The 13,168-nt window shown below is 39.7% G+C and overlaps 1 protein-coding gene across 1 annotated transcript; it reads left to right on the plus strand.

The window, feature by feature from the left end:
- Positions 1 to 7,372: 7,372 nt before the first annotated feature.
- gas1b (growth arrest-specific 1b) lies at positions 7,373 to 9,634 on the plus strand. Its single transcript, XM_018676376.2, has one exon. The coding sequence runs from the start codon at positions 7,844 to 7,846 to the stop codon at positions 8,618 to 8,620; it is 777 nt and encodes a 258-aa protein (XP_018531892.1). The 5' UTR covers positions 7,373 to 7,843; the 3' UTR covers positions 8,621 to 9,634.
- Positions 9,635 to 13,168: the final 3,534 nt, after the last annotated feature.

Consider the following 13,168-nt stretch of genomic DNA (forward strand, 5'->3'; position numbering starts at 1 on the left):
CAGATTTATGATAACTGTTTCTCACTTGGCCTCTGAAACTGTAATGATCTTATCTTCTGTCAAGACTAATACATGTTTTTGTTGGGTATTCTTGTTCTGAGACAGGCAAACATAAGACAGGACTAAGTTAATAGCAATTAGAAATGCCCCAAAATACAGGACTATGAAACAGCTGATTGTGTCTGTAGTGTGTAGATCACAAGCAGAAGGTTAAAAGTATATCTCTACATCTATTCAGCCACTGATTATCATGATAAACTAAATTCTCTCTTCCAACCCATATAACTTTTGTCATCAGACTCCATATTCGACCGACCACCTCGCCTCTTGTTTAAGCCATCAGCATGGTTTTTCTCAGCAGTGACAGTACGCAGAGCCGGAGAACCTATGTTTAAATTAAACATAAACTCTGTATCCCAGACCACCCTGATTGGACCTAACTGCTAATCTAAATACTGCCATGACCTTCTTCCAGAAAGGACCCATATTTGTACCTGATACTTCAGGCGTCCTCAACCCCATCCAATCCCAACCTATCAAATACTCTGATTTAAGAGTCAGTCAAAACATCTAAAGGTTTCCTTGGTAGCTACACATCACAAGACTGCATTTCACATTTCCACATCCAAAATCTCAAATTCAACTTGACATCTGAGTGACTGTTATAGAGTATGAAAACCTGCACTTAACTCTCTGGTTACACATTCAAAGCGTTCTTTGACACTTTGGAGAAAGCTCTTCTGAATTCAAAACTTATTTAAATCTGTTGACGCCAAGTTGGATGGGAAAAACCATTACTGTGGGGCAAATAAGTGTTTTGTCCAAAGTTATGTTACTAAGCAACGTTCATGTTTGCAGTGCACTGAGCTGGTCCAGTGACTCAAATTTACCTCTGATAGCAGATTTTATTAAACATCCAACTGTTCATACATATAAGGCCTGCATTATGTCCATAATGACTGCTTTATGGGTAGAGTCTATCTCAACTATCTGGCAGTGAGTCTCCTTGCATCAGAGCAAAATAATACTTTACTGTAAGCATGTGTGAATTCCTGAATCCTGCAAGATTTGTCTTCTTCCTTGTTTCACTTGGTGTGGTTCAAATACAGTAGTAATCCATGGTATTAGTCTATGGAAATGGGAAAAAAGTCAATTTATTCTATGGTGTCATGGATAAGGAAAGTCAGACCAGACCACCACTGGTGCTGCACCTTACAAAGGATGGTGTGTTTAGATTAAAAGCATGCATGTGGTTACTGTCACTGAAGACAGTCTCATCTGAGCTCTGACCACCAGAATAGAGTCTGTATTTCTTCCGCTTGTAAGATATCTATATATCAAAGTTTAAGAACAACATAGATGGAAAGAATCCTAACCACCAAACTACAGGTCTCTACATCTGCTGTAACAAAAATATAATATATTAAAGGATACTCTTAGACATGTCTCTATTTGTATAGGTTTGAATATTTTTGCATGAAGGATATGTCATTCTTCCCATGTTACTGGCTCTCGGCCAAGTACCAGTCATACAAAGAGATTCAATCTTAAGTGGTATGTATTAGCAATTTAAGAGAATGTGGGCCATTCATCAATATTATCATACTTAGAATTTACTCCTAAATACGAGCAAAATTCATGAACGGCCCAGACCTGTCCTATGAGTCATGAACAGAGAGACTGCCATTCTTCACAGGGGCAAAACACACAAGGGGGAAATAAGGTAGACTTGAGAATCACAGTGGCTTAATCTGAATGAGATTGGAGTTTAAGTATGAGACCAAAATTAATTTAATAAAAAATAAATATATGTAACAAAATTGATGCAAAATGAACTTTCTGTTCACCATATCGTCATCATTATGGTTTGCAATTTACTGAGAGATCCATTAGATTTTAATATTTTTCTTGGTATATTTTGTCACAGCAGCTAATACATTTCAGCAGTGGGAACTGTAACATCATCTTCTATAGGCTGCAATATTCTTCTGTACATTATCCCAGTGACTTTTGTACCCTTGACCACCTTGCATCATGGACCATACAACTTGATGATACTTAAGCCCTGCTTTATTTCTGTCACAGTACAACTGCTGCTCTGATGACATGTCTGTTAACATTTTCAAATTGTTCTGGGACGTCTAATATGTTGCAGTGTGAAATTCCTCTTTTTATTCCCAGTGCGTTGATTAAGGATGTTTATAATGCTAATGATCAGATCTCACAAAACACATCCTCATTAATGGGTGGTATTTATCAGTCGAGATCACTCAGAAGGGAGCGATTTAGGTCAAAATTGTGCAGTTGAGAGGGTTTGGAGAATTCGACTTGCAACATTCTTATGAACATGAGAATTTCAAGACAAGAATTCTAAAATGTTATTGTATGAGGCCAATTGCGCATCTTGAGGAGCTGGAAAGAGATGCATCTTTATCAGCTGGGGCTGTGTATCAGCAACTGTTGACACCAACCAAAATATCATAAGTCAGCCTACACGTTTCCTGCGTCTGGTCTGAAGATACTCTTGAGGCTGCCAGAAAGATCATCTGGGAACTGTGGCCCGTGCTATTCAAACAGCATCTTCAGTTCTGCTCAAACATTGTGATTACTCAGGCAAATGTCAGGGAAGCCCTGGGTCACGTCTCATTTTCTGTCTCCTGAAATGGAAGCTACGCCTTAAAGATTGAGCTCAGACTGTGCCCCATGTTGGCAGGATGCCAGAGGGACTGAGTTACAGAATGTACCATGGAAATGAGAAAACTGGCGGCCACGTATCCTGCTTCCCCCAACTTTACTGTGGGACTGTGCTGTATGTGTACATGCATGCAGAGTATTAATCCCACAATAATCCATTCTAGCTATTACTAAAGTATCTCAGATATTTTTTTTTTAAGAAATAGCAACCTCTCTCCATGTTTGTCTCAAAGAAATAGTTTGACATTTTGACAAATGCTCTTATTTGTGGAGAGTTTGATGAGAGGATCAATACCATCCTCATGTTTGTCCATTAAATATAAGGCTAAAGCCAGTTTAGCATGAAGACTTGATGACAGAGGGGAAACAGCTAGCTTGGCTAAGGTACAACTAAAGCTTATTTATTGAAATTGTATGTAATTTGATTAATCTGTAAAAAAAAAAAAAACATGGATGAAGTTATGTGGATGCTGTGCCATCATCTTCCTCCTTTCAGCTCTCTTATTAGGGCCTTAAACAATGTCTTCTCTGTGCTGAGGTCGAGGTGGCATATCTGTCCCTGAACAGCTATTTCCTCTTTGAGAGATACATGATCACAGTTTGGAGGGGAGAGGAGAGGTCATGTCTCGAACAAAAGCTAAAACTCCTGTCTGCTCTAGAGTCTCTTTTTCCTCTGTAATAGCTACACACCTCCTGCTTTAGAAACAGATATCCTCAGTGGTATTACCTCTGGGGAAATTTGTGTGGCTTTATTATCCTCCCCTCTTTGTATTTAAGAGAAATGGCTCTGTTATCTTATCATTACCTGGCGGGTGTCACAGAGTATCTCTATACTGCAGGCCTAAGCAATCCTGGAAGGTTTCCATTGATTCTTATAACCCAGATTTTACTGTAGGTGTAATTAATATATTACAGCACCCACTATCAATTGCCCTCCCTTTTGATGGCAAAACCAGCGTCTACCTCTCTGTCTGGATTTTTAACTCTCTCTTCCAATCACTTTAACAGCCCCATCTGCTTTCCTACAAAATCCTTATGTGAAACAATAACTACCAGGAACATGAATCTTTTTGTAACGTTATCCAGCCTTACTCCCTGTTGTGGTGTTAATCTGTTCCATGAAGCAAGCCAAAGGAATCTGGAAGTCTTGCTGATGGGAAACCAGTACAACAAACAATCGTCTATCTGTTCAACCTCACATCATACCATGTGTTAAACTTTTGGCTTTGACGATTAAAACTTTCAGAGTACTCTTGGGCTAATTTACAGCCAGAATGACCTGTGTTTGAACTTGTAGCTCTGTTCTCTTCTGTGAGTTCAAAGTCAAATCCTTTTCCTGCCATGCTGCGTGGCTCCCCCCAGAGGGATGCACTTAGTCTCAGAACATGTGGTACCATCCTAAAACATCTCTGGTGTGATAAAGGCATGGGGCGTGTTGGAGTCTGGACAACATAGGGAGAAAAAAATGATGCTGGTCAGAACAAAGAGAACATGCCTGTTAAACAAGACCAGAAGTCTACAGCTATGCTAACAGCTCTGTGAGGATGTACTGCACTAAATGCTAATCAGCAATACTAACATTGTCTTAATGACAATGAACATGCTGATGTCTAGCAGGTGTTTGCTATGCTTACCATCTTAGATTGGTTACTAGCATGCTAACAACTTCAAATCATCACTAACTAGATACAATTTTTCAGGTATTTGGCTGAGTGATGGAGATACAAATTTCAGCCTCATGGTGTTAACAAGAGACAAAGTCAGGGGGATCACTGAAGGCATACGAAAGTTTGCATGAAATTTTGTGACAGTTCTTCCAGTAGATGTTGAAATATTTCACCATATAGGAAAACTTTGGCCTGCTAGCAAGGCTAGATGAAAAGTTAGGCAATCACCAAAGCCATAAGGATATATCCTCTGGGGACCATGGAGGTCTGTACCAAATTTCAAAGTAGTTCTTGTGGTATTTCACTAAAAAACAGAAATGTCAACATGATGGTGGCATTAGAGGAAAACCCAGGGAATCACCAAAGTAATTAAGCTTCATCCTCTGAGGACCATGAATGTGTAAAATTTAATGGCAATCCATCCAGTAGTTGTTGACTAAGACTAACATTATGCCACTGGCATGACTAGAAATCACTTTGATCCAGGTGATTTGATCCCTCCAGTCTAATCCTCCGGGTGAATACCATAAAACCAAATTACGGTAGTGCTGTGTTGTTGAGTTGATCCATAATGGCACTTATACTGCATATTCACAACGTGACTAAACCAACAAAAAGTTAAAGTTACATTCTTGTTTCCACTAAATGCATATGGATCCTTCTCTTTCGTGTGAAAAGAATGAAGAAAAAATGGACCTATCTATGACAGACATCTGAGAAGTTTCCATGAGCCACAGAAAAATGAAAAATGTGGGCAGAAAAACACTTGGCAGCTTTTTAATATTGACTCCCCCCCTCTTCTCTGTCTTTCTCTCTCTCTAGGCTTGGAAGCACTTGAATACAAAGTTCAGTGAATTGTTCTGGCAGTGCAGCTTGTGTGTAATGACTTCTGACAGGAGTGGAGACAAACTGAAGAGCATGTCTGTCTCTGCATGAGTATTTACAAATCTACTCTTGGGAACCGCATTCCAATTCTGGAAACCCTATTATATGCAAGTCGCCATGAACAACCACATGTACAGGATACATATCTGGAGGTAGTCTTCTGAAATAAATGGAGGACAAGACTGTAGAGTAAACTGGCTTCATATTTAGAACAGACCAATCTGAGAAGTTTGGTATAAAAGTAAAAAAAAATGTAAGTGATGTATTAGAGTAATTTAAGAGGTACAGTTAGGGGGAGAGCAGCTGCCTGCTCCATCATACAGAGCCGCTGGCTCCACTGAATCTGGCCGTTGTTCTTATCTGGCCGACATCCAACACTGATGGGATTTTGGTTCTGCTATGTATTATGGAGTCCCTCTTAAAAGTGAAATGTAAGTGTAGCCAGGGTGTGTTCTTTAGTTTGTTGAACAGAAAGCTTTCCACAGACCTTGTGCATCGGTGTGAGGCTCTGCATAGAGCCAAAGTTTGAGGTGCCCAACTTTGAGCAAAAGGAAAAAACATGTAGGATTGAAGTGTCCTCAGCAATAAGCAGCCATATCTATCTCTGTTAAATGCCGTCTTTGGCTTTAGCGGTCTGGGCTGATGTCAGCTTCTTTGTAGTTAATGGAGACCCTTGACCAGTTCACCATTTGGGCTTTCTCTAACCTCCACTTTGATGTTGCTCTAAATTGAGTCTGCAGTCAGCCTGTTGCTCTGGTATGCCAGCTGGATGAGGTAGAAGGGGGGGTGTTTGGGTTGTTTGGCTAAGAAACTCTTCTGCACTTGTTTTGACTCCTCTCTAATCTCTCTAATTGGAATCGGGGGTCTGAGGGTCCCCTGAGAGCTGCCAGATCTTTGTGGTCATGGTGTGGTGATGTGACGGGGTCAGAAGAACAGACTTATCCCAGTGACTGAGTGGTTTTCTTTCCTATACTTTGTTCTGTTGGCCTCAAGGCCCCAACTGATCCGTTCTGTATTCACTCCTAGTGGCTTCATACTTGATGTTTGTTTTCACTGTGCATGACTGCAGTTGTTATCCCTCTTCACAGTTCTTTTTCTTAAGTGTTACTGTCAGGAAATAGGAAATACCCTTTACCAAAAGGTAAAACACTGGGTCATTAGGATTTCACACTGTGGCTTGCTTGTACAAACTGTGCAGTAAAAAAAAAAAAAACAAAACACCAAATGTGTTTTTTCAGTAACATTTCTCTCATGAATGTCTCTGGTACTTTCCCAGCTCCATATCTGGAAATCATAGTTCTTAAACCTTTAAGCTGTCATGTCTTTATTGGTGTGTGCAAAAGCGTCTGTGCAGTGTTCATGCGTATGCTGTAGCATAACTATACACTCAAGGCTTGTTATGTTTCATGGGGGGAAGAGTAAGACGGGAGCTCTGCATGTGTTATAACAGCTGTTGTTCCTCCCTGCAGAGAAACTGTGCCTCATTGCATTTGAGCCTCATTGCAGGGACAGTGATTACAACAGTTATTAAAGAACCAGACCACAGCAGTTGAACAATGAATTATTGTAAATCCAATTATTGTAGTGGCCTCTTATGGATAGTCTACTGAGAACATAACTCTTTCTAATTACCTGGAACAAATTAGCTACAGTTTATTGCAGCTCACACTTTCTATCAAATCATTTTTACTGTCTCCCTTTTAAAACAACTTTTTGTTTTTTTTAAACAAGTATATATATATATATATATATATATATATATATATATATATATATATATATATATATATATATATATATATATATATTATAATAAAATCTATTTCTGTCCATAAGTCCACCCACCCACTTTTGGGCAGATGAAAACAGCTATAACTTCCATTAATAGCAGAATAGATATGGCAAAAGTAATAACTGTAATGTGAGTTCACATACAGCACAGTGGTTTAATGAATCTTGCTGAAATTCAAAGCTGTCTTCACAATAAGGTCGTGCAAAAGTACCGTTGCAAAACGGTGCAGCAGTTTGAAAACAGTAGCTTGCGTCACTGCCCGCGTGTGACGAGAGAATCACAACAGTTTATCGGACCAATCGGACGTGGTTGTTGCAGTAACCCAATCAGCCCATCACTACACAGCCCTCATTACAGAGCGGCTGCAGTTGGAGTGGATAGGGGCTGGAACTGAAAACGGATGAGTGACTATAGGAACAAGGTGATCGGGATACTTTCGGAGTTTGGACATTAGTTTTTTTTTTTTTTTTTGCGTCTTTTTAGCGGACATGTTTAAGTTTGGAAAACTTTATTCGTCTTTGAGGACACTGAGCGACCGATAGAAACACACGTGAAGCCTCTGAAACGGACTGGGACTTGCGAAAAGTCTGTGGGAGCAGCACTGAAACTTGTCAGATCTGAGCATGACTGGCTTGACACCCTGATCCCTGATGAGATGTTGCTTACTTTGTGGCGCCTCAGTGACTTTAAGTCACCAACTGTGACATGATATGAAAGCGTCAAGAAGTAACGCAGTTTTAACGCAGCGTGATGGGACAGAGGTCCTTATAAAGTTCAGCATTTTTAAGATTCATTCTTCCTGGAAATGGCAAGTCGTGCCATATTGATGGAGCGGACAGCGGTTTTCATATGCAGTGTGTTCATTCTTATCATCGGGCTCTGTGTCGGATCTCCTAACCACAGCCGTCGGCTGGTATGCTGGAAAGCCATCCTCAAGTGCCATGGAGAGCCGGAGTGCCATTACGCCTATGATCAATACCTTTATGCCTGCGCATCTATCCTAAGTGGAGAACGCAAGAAGTGCCCCAGTCACTGCATATCCTCACTGATTCAGCTCAATCTAACCCAGAGCGGCCCGGCTCTGGAGGACTGCGACTGCGCCCTGGACTCGGTCTGCAGGAGCACCAAACAAGCCATCGAGCCGTGCCTGCCGCGGACCAGCACCATGGGCTGCACAGAGGCCCGACAACAGTGTGAGATGGACCTGTCTTGCAGCTCTGCTATGAGGGATTATTTATTTCACTGCCGAAAACTTTTCGGAGGGGAAAGATGCTCGGACGGGTGCCGCAGAGTGATAGCCAACATGCGCTCCATACCGAAAGCGCAACAGCTAGACACTTGCGTGTGCGATGGCACGGAGAGGAACATATGCGAGTACATAAAAGTCAGCATGAAAACTTTCTGCTCTGATTCCAGTGACAGGTTCGCGGGAAGCGGATTTTCGGACTCTGAGGAGGATTCTGAGGATGATTACATTTACCAGGGGGATTATCAATATGTGGAAAACTCAAGTGACTCCACACCTTTTCAGACTGTGCTAAATGTCCTGACCACCATTTTGGTTTTAACCAAATTTATCTGAACAGCTGCTGCCATTTAGGACAGCTTAAGTCAGTGGTCTTGCTCATTGTGAATCAACATCAGAAATCAACACCTCATAAGAACATGTCTGCTTTGTTGTAACCAGCTGCAAACTAACACTTTGGGTAATTAAATTCTGCCTAAACATTCTGCTATACTCATCTGCACAAATTCACATATTTCAGTGCATTTGCTCTTTGTTAATCACTTATGTCAAAAGCATGCAAATGACAGTTTGTGGATCAGATCAAGTAGGTTATAGCATAGGTGTAGCCTATTACTTATATATCAGTTACACATTCCAAAAAAATTAAAAAATAAAAATAAAAATAAAAAATAGTCATCTGATAATGTTGAAGGAGCCTATTTTTATATGTCATCTATATATGGGTAAATTGTACAGTTTATTGTATAAAATTATTTTTGTCAAAATACTTGTTTATGAGTGATAAGAGATTTGCACTGTAGATGAATAGCTGAATACCACTCGTTTACTGCATTATGACCACAGAGGAAGGAAAAAATGTGTGTAAAAGTGCCTAAAAGTCTTTATGTTGGTTTTATTGGCAGGCTGTGAAAGCAGAGTAATTCTTTTTTCACCATATGTACAGAGGCTTTCTCCCCGTCCCTGTTATTAAAAACCAAAGTTGATGTAAGCCACTAGAAGTTGTCTAAAAACCCAGGGCAGATCATGCATCTGAAAAAAGAAGCTCTTAAGAGTGATACACTCCACCTTGTAAACATGGAAGTTTGCATAAGGTATAAAATGTAAACTGTCCCAAGCATGAGAGAAAGGTAAACTCCTTCTCTGGGGAATTTGCAGCACAAATGGAGCCAAAGAAGTGTCTGGACAGATTCTTTATCTTCACCCCCTATATGTTTGTTAGTCATCACAAAGACACACAGAGAAAAAAAAAGATGCCTGTGTTTGGGTGAGTGGAGATTTTAAGTGTCCATTATGAACATACTCCTCTGAATGTACGTGCACATTTAATAAATAAGAGTTATAAAATGATTTTTCTTTGGACTTCACTCTGTCTTGATTTCATTTTGAAAGATTAAAGCACTATGAGGGGCAATGTTAGTCCTAATCTTGATGCTAATCTTTGATGTGTTTATGTACTTTTGAAAATGTGCTGGGGTTGCGATCAAAGCAATCACCAGATAAATCATTTAATAAGCATTTAACATAATTATTTACCAGGTGTCACTGAAACTACAATAATTTCATTGCTTTACTGTGGTTTTTAGCATTTTTCCATATAGAAGCCTTACTTATTTTTGTACTGTATGCACCATTGTGCGTGTATAACATATGGGAAGGGTCCTTAACCTGGTATTTTTGGTATTAGTTAGTTGATATTTGGTATAAGTAAGTGTCAGTACTACTCAGAACAGGTTATAGGCCTTGGTACAATTTGAAGTCCGATGTTACCAACGTTAGATTTTATAAAACATCTGATTAAAAGGCTCAGTAGTTCACCACAACTGTTTATAATCAGTATGGTTATTCCAACAAGCATTACATGTCTGATTAGTGGTGACAGAGTGTGGTTACTAAGAAAAATGAACTGTTATACATGACAGATGTGCATAGACTTTATTGGATTTTTTTGAAAAACAAATGTCAAAGAAAATCAAATTTTAGGATATTTTAGCAGTGATGCTGCGGGGTACATGTGTCTATTTACATGTTATGAATCAGTCAGCTCTCTACTCTTACAAAAAAGCCAGTGTCGCCTCCTTCACTCGTGATAATGGGTCTTGAAACCATTGATGGCAGCCATGTTGCTTTTCAAGCAAAAGAGATGTGCCCTCCAGCCCATTGATTGGAGGAGAAGTCGAGTGGCACCTCTATTATGTAGATGCAAAATACACAATGGTGCAGCAGCACAATGTGGGGGCACTTCATTCACACTGTTCCTCTGTCACCCTTTTCAGGGAGTGGGGGAGCATGAGGAGACAGTTATCCCAAAGGAGGACTGAGGAGTTATGTGAGAAAGTTCAGCTTTATTGCTTTGGTCTAACTCCTGCTGATATTCTCTAAACAGTTTAACTTTATTTGTGCAAAAGATATGTTGTCTTCTCTATCTTCTCTCAGTTTCTTTATCATTGTTTGGCAGTACAGTATGACTTCACTCCTGAAAAACACAAGCTATCATTAGGCTCAAAAAGAATGATCCAAATAATAAATCCTACAATGGCAGTGATCGTTAACAAATACCAACAAAGTGATGTGGTCAAGGCATTTATGAGCCTTTTGTTATGAGAAGGAAAAGCCTGCCACTGTCACTTTAAGAGAGCAGGCCTCTGCTCCAACCATTAATAATTGTAATGCCTTTGTATTATTGTTGAGGATAATGAAGGGATGATAGTCATATGGGGGCCCCAGACCATACTTTGCCCTGAAATGTTTTCAATTAACTTTTGGCACCAGAGGAAAATAGGAATGTTGTGTTTTTTTTTCCCATACTGAAACAGAAAAGAGTCAACTGGGGCTTTTGGTGCAAGGACCAGAACCTCATTAAAATTGCCTCATCATAACTCAAACTGTTGCTTGGCCAACCTCCCCTCTGCCCCGCCCCAAAGTCTTCATCCCCTAGGTTACACTAAGGAAAAACAAATAGGCAGCATGACTTAAACTTAAATAATGTAATAATGGCCAACTTAAACAATATTCAATCAGACCAGTGATGTTCCCAGGTACTTTTTTCTCATTTTGTTCTTTTTATGGGTAATTGACTACTGGTTTAATGTGTAGAGTGCTCAATATTTTTCTACCAAACTACTGAATAATCTAGGTTATTATAAATTTCAATAAGTATGTTTGGAAGGGAAAATTATTTAGGCCTATTTTGTAAGTCAGCTTGATGTCAGACATTGTTCCTGAGTCACACTGGCATCAATGGCAATGAAATAACTCCCTTCCCCTTAAGGTCCCAGTGGAACTTTGCAAAACATTTCTAAAACAGCTCAGCCACCAGACTGACTTTTCCTGTTGGGCCTATTTTGAACTCCCAGTCCTGGAATAAAGAGAACTGCTTCTAATTCAGTTACACTCATGTCCGCCCCATGTGAACCCAAAGAGAGATCCAGCAAAAAAGGTTGAAACGGAAAGTGGGGGATCGGTAACATTTACAGATTGAAAGCAAAAATTGGTTATTCACAACCTGATATGTATTGAAGTTAAAGCTGCAACACATAGATAAGGAATTTAACAGATAAACAGACAGACTGACCTCTCTCTCCTCCCTTTTTGAACCAGCAGAAACTGGCACACAGCTGAGTGAGACATCTTACTTTACTTTCATACAAGTAGCAGAGAAGTAATGTATGAATATTGCAGATGTTGTGATTCATGATCTTAGCTTAGGACTGTTATTTGGAGCTTGGGAGTGATTTTCACTACTTTTGGTATTTAATTGACCAATTATTAAATATCTGACAATACAAATATTTAGTAATTTTAACTTACAAAGTGCACCTTCAGCAGCTGTCAGAGAGGAAAAAACAATTTGGTTATCATTATACTGAAATATTTAATACTAAAGCTATTTTCATATTAGGTTCTATGGCTTCACACTTCCCCTCTACACTTCCCTGGCAATCAGCTGTCACTGTTCCATACCAAAGTACACTTGCTTATCTACACATTCCAGTAAAGTAGGTGGCGGTGTGCACCTAGTTGGTTTGCGATCTGCCAAGAAAATCAAAGAAAAAAGAAAAGTTCACCGTACGACACTACACACTCTAAGCAGCAGTCTGTGCTTCCGTGTTTTGTTGATGTTTTCAAACCTGTTGCATATCGCACCACATGAACGGTACTCGTGACATTTTTTCATGTAGACCCAGGCATGGATCAGTGAACTATTCCTTGGTACAATACAGTACAGTATTCACACTAATCAAACTAACTGGGGTTTGGGGTCAAGTGTACTCGGATCTCGACTGGGGTCCCTCATGTGAAAGCCCTCGTAATGTCTTAAAGTGAGTCACAAGATAAAATTGTATAATAACACTGAAATTCCCATAATTTCCCAAGAGTCCTCTGAGTCAGTTGTTGCTTATTTTATTTTTGTAATTAAAACCACTGAAATGTTTATCTGTGACACAAAGAGGAGTCATAAAGTCCACAAACTGACAGCAACAGCTAAATTTAACAAATAATAACAGCATTAGCCACTAAGCTGCTGATCATACCAGACCAAATGCACTGAATTCAGCATTTTATTGCTTAGAAATTCAACTTTTCTTTTCTGACTGGAGGACTGTATTGTTTCTTTTTTCAAAAGTTACATAGTTTGGCTTTAAATTAAGCACATTTCTATATTTGAGTTACAGTTCAGGTTTGAGCTAAAATAAACAAATAGCAAAGTGAAGTGAATAAACTCCTCACAATAATTGGAGGTTGGGGGGGTGGACTTGAAGGAGGCAGTACCCTGGCCTTTAGTGAGGTGGGAAAGGTGGAGGAGGGGTTGATTTATGATCAAGGGTTAATGGGGGAAGGGTCTGGTTTGGGAGAGGGGCTCTATTGGGCTGAATGTCATGG

The sequence above is a fragment of the Lates calcarifer genome, linkage group LG9 (genome assembly GCF_001640805.2).
Source record: "Lates calcarifer isolate ASB-BC8 linkage group LG9, TLL_Latcal_v3, whole genome shotgun sequence".
Taxonomy (NCBI): Eukaryota; Metazoa; Chordata; class Actinopteri; family Centropomidae; genus Lates; species Lates calcarifer.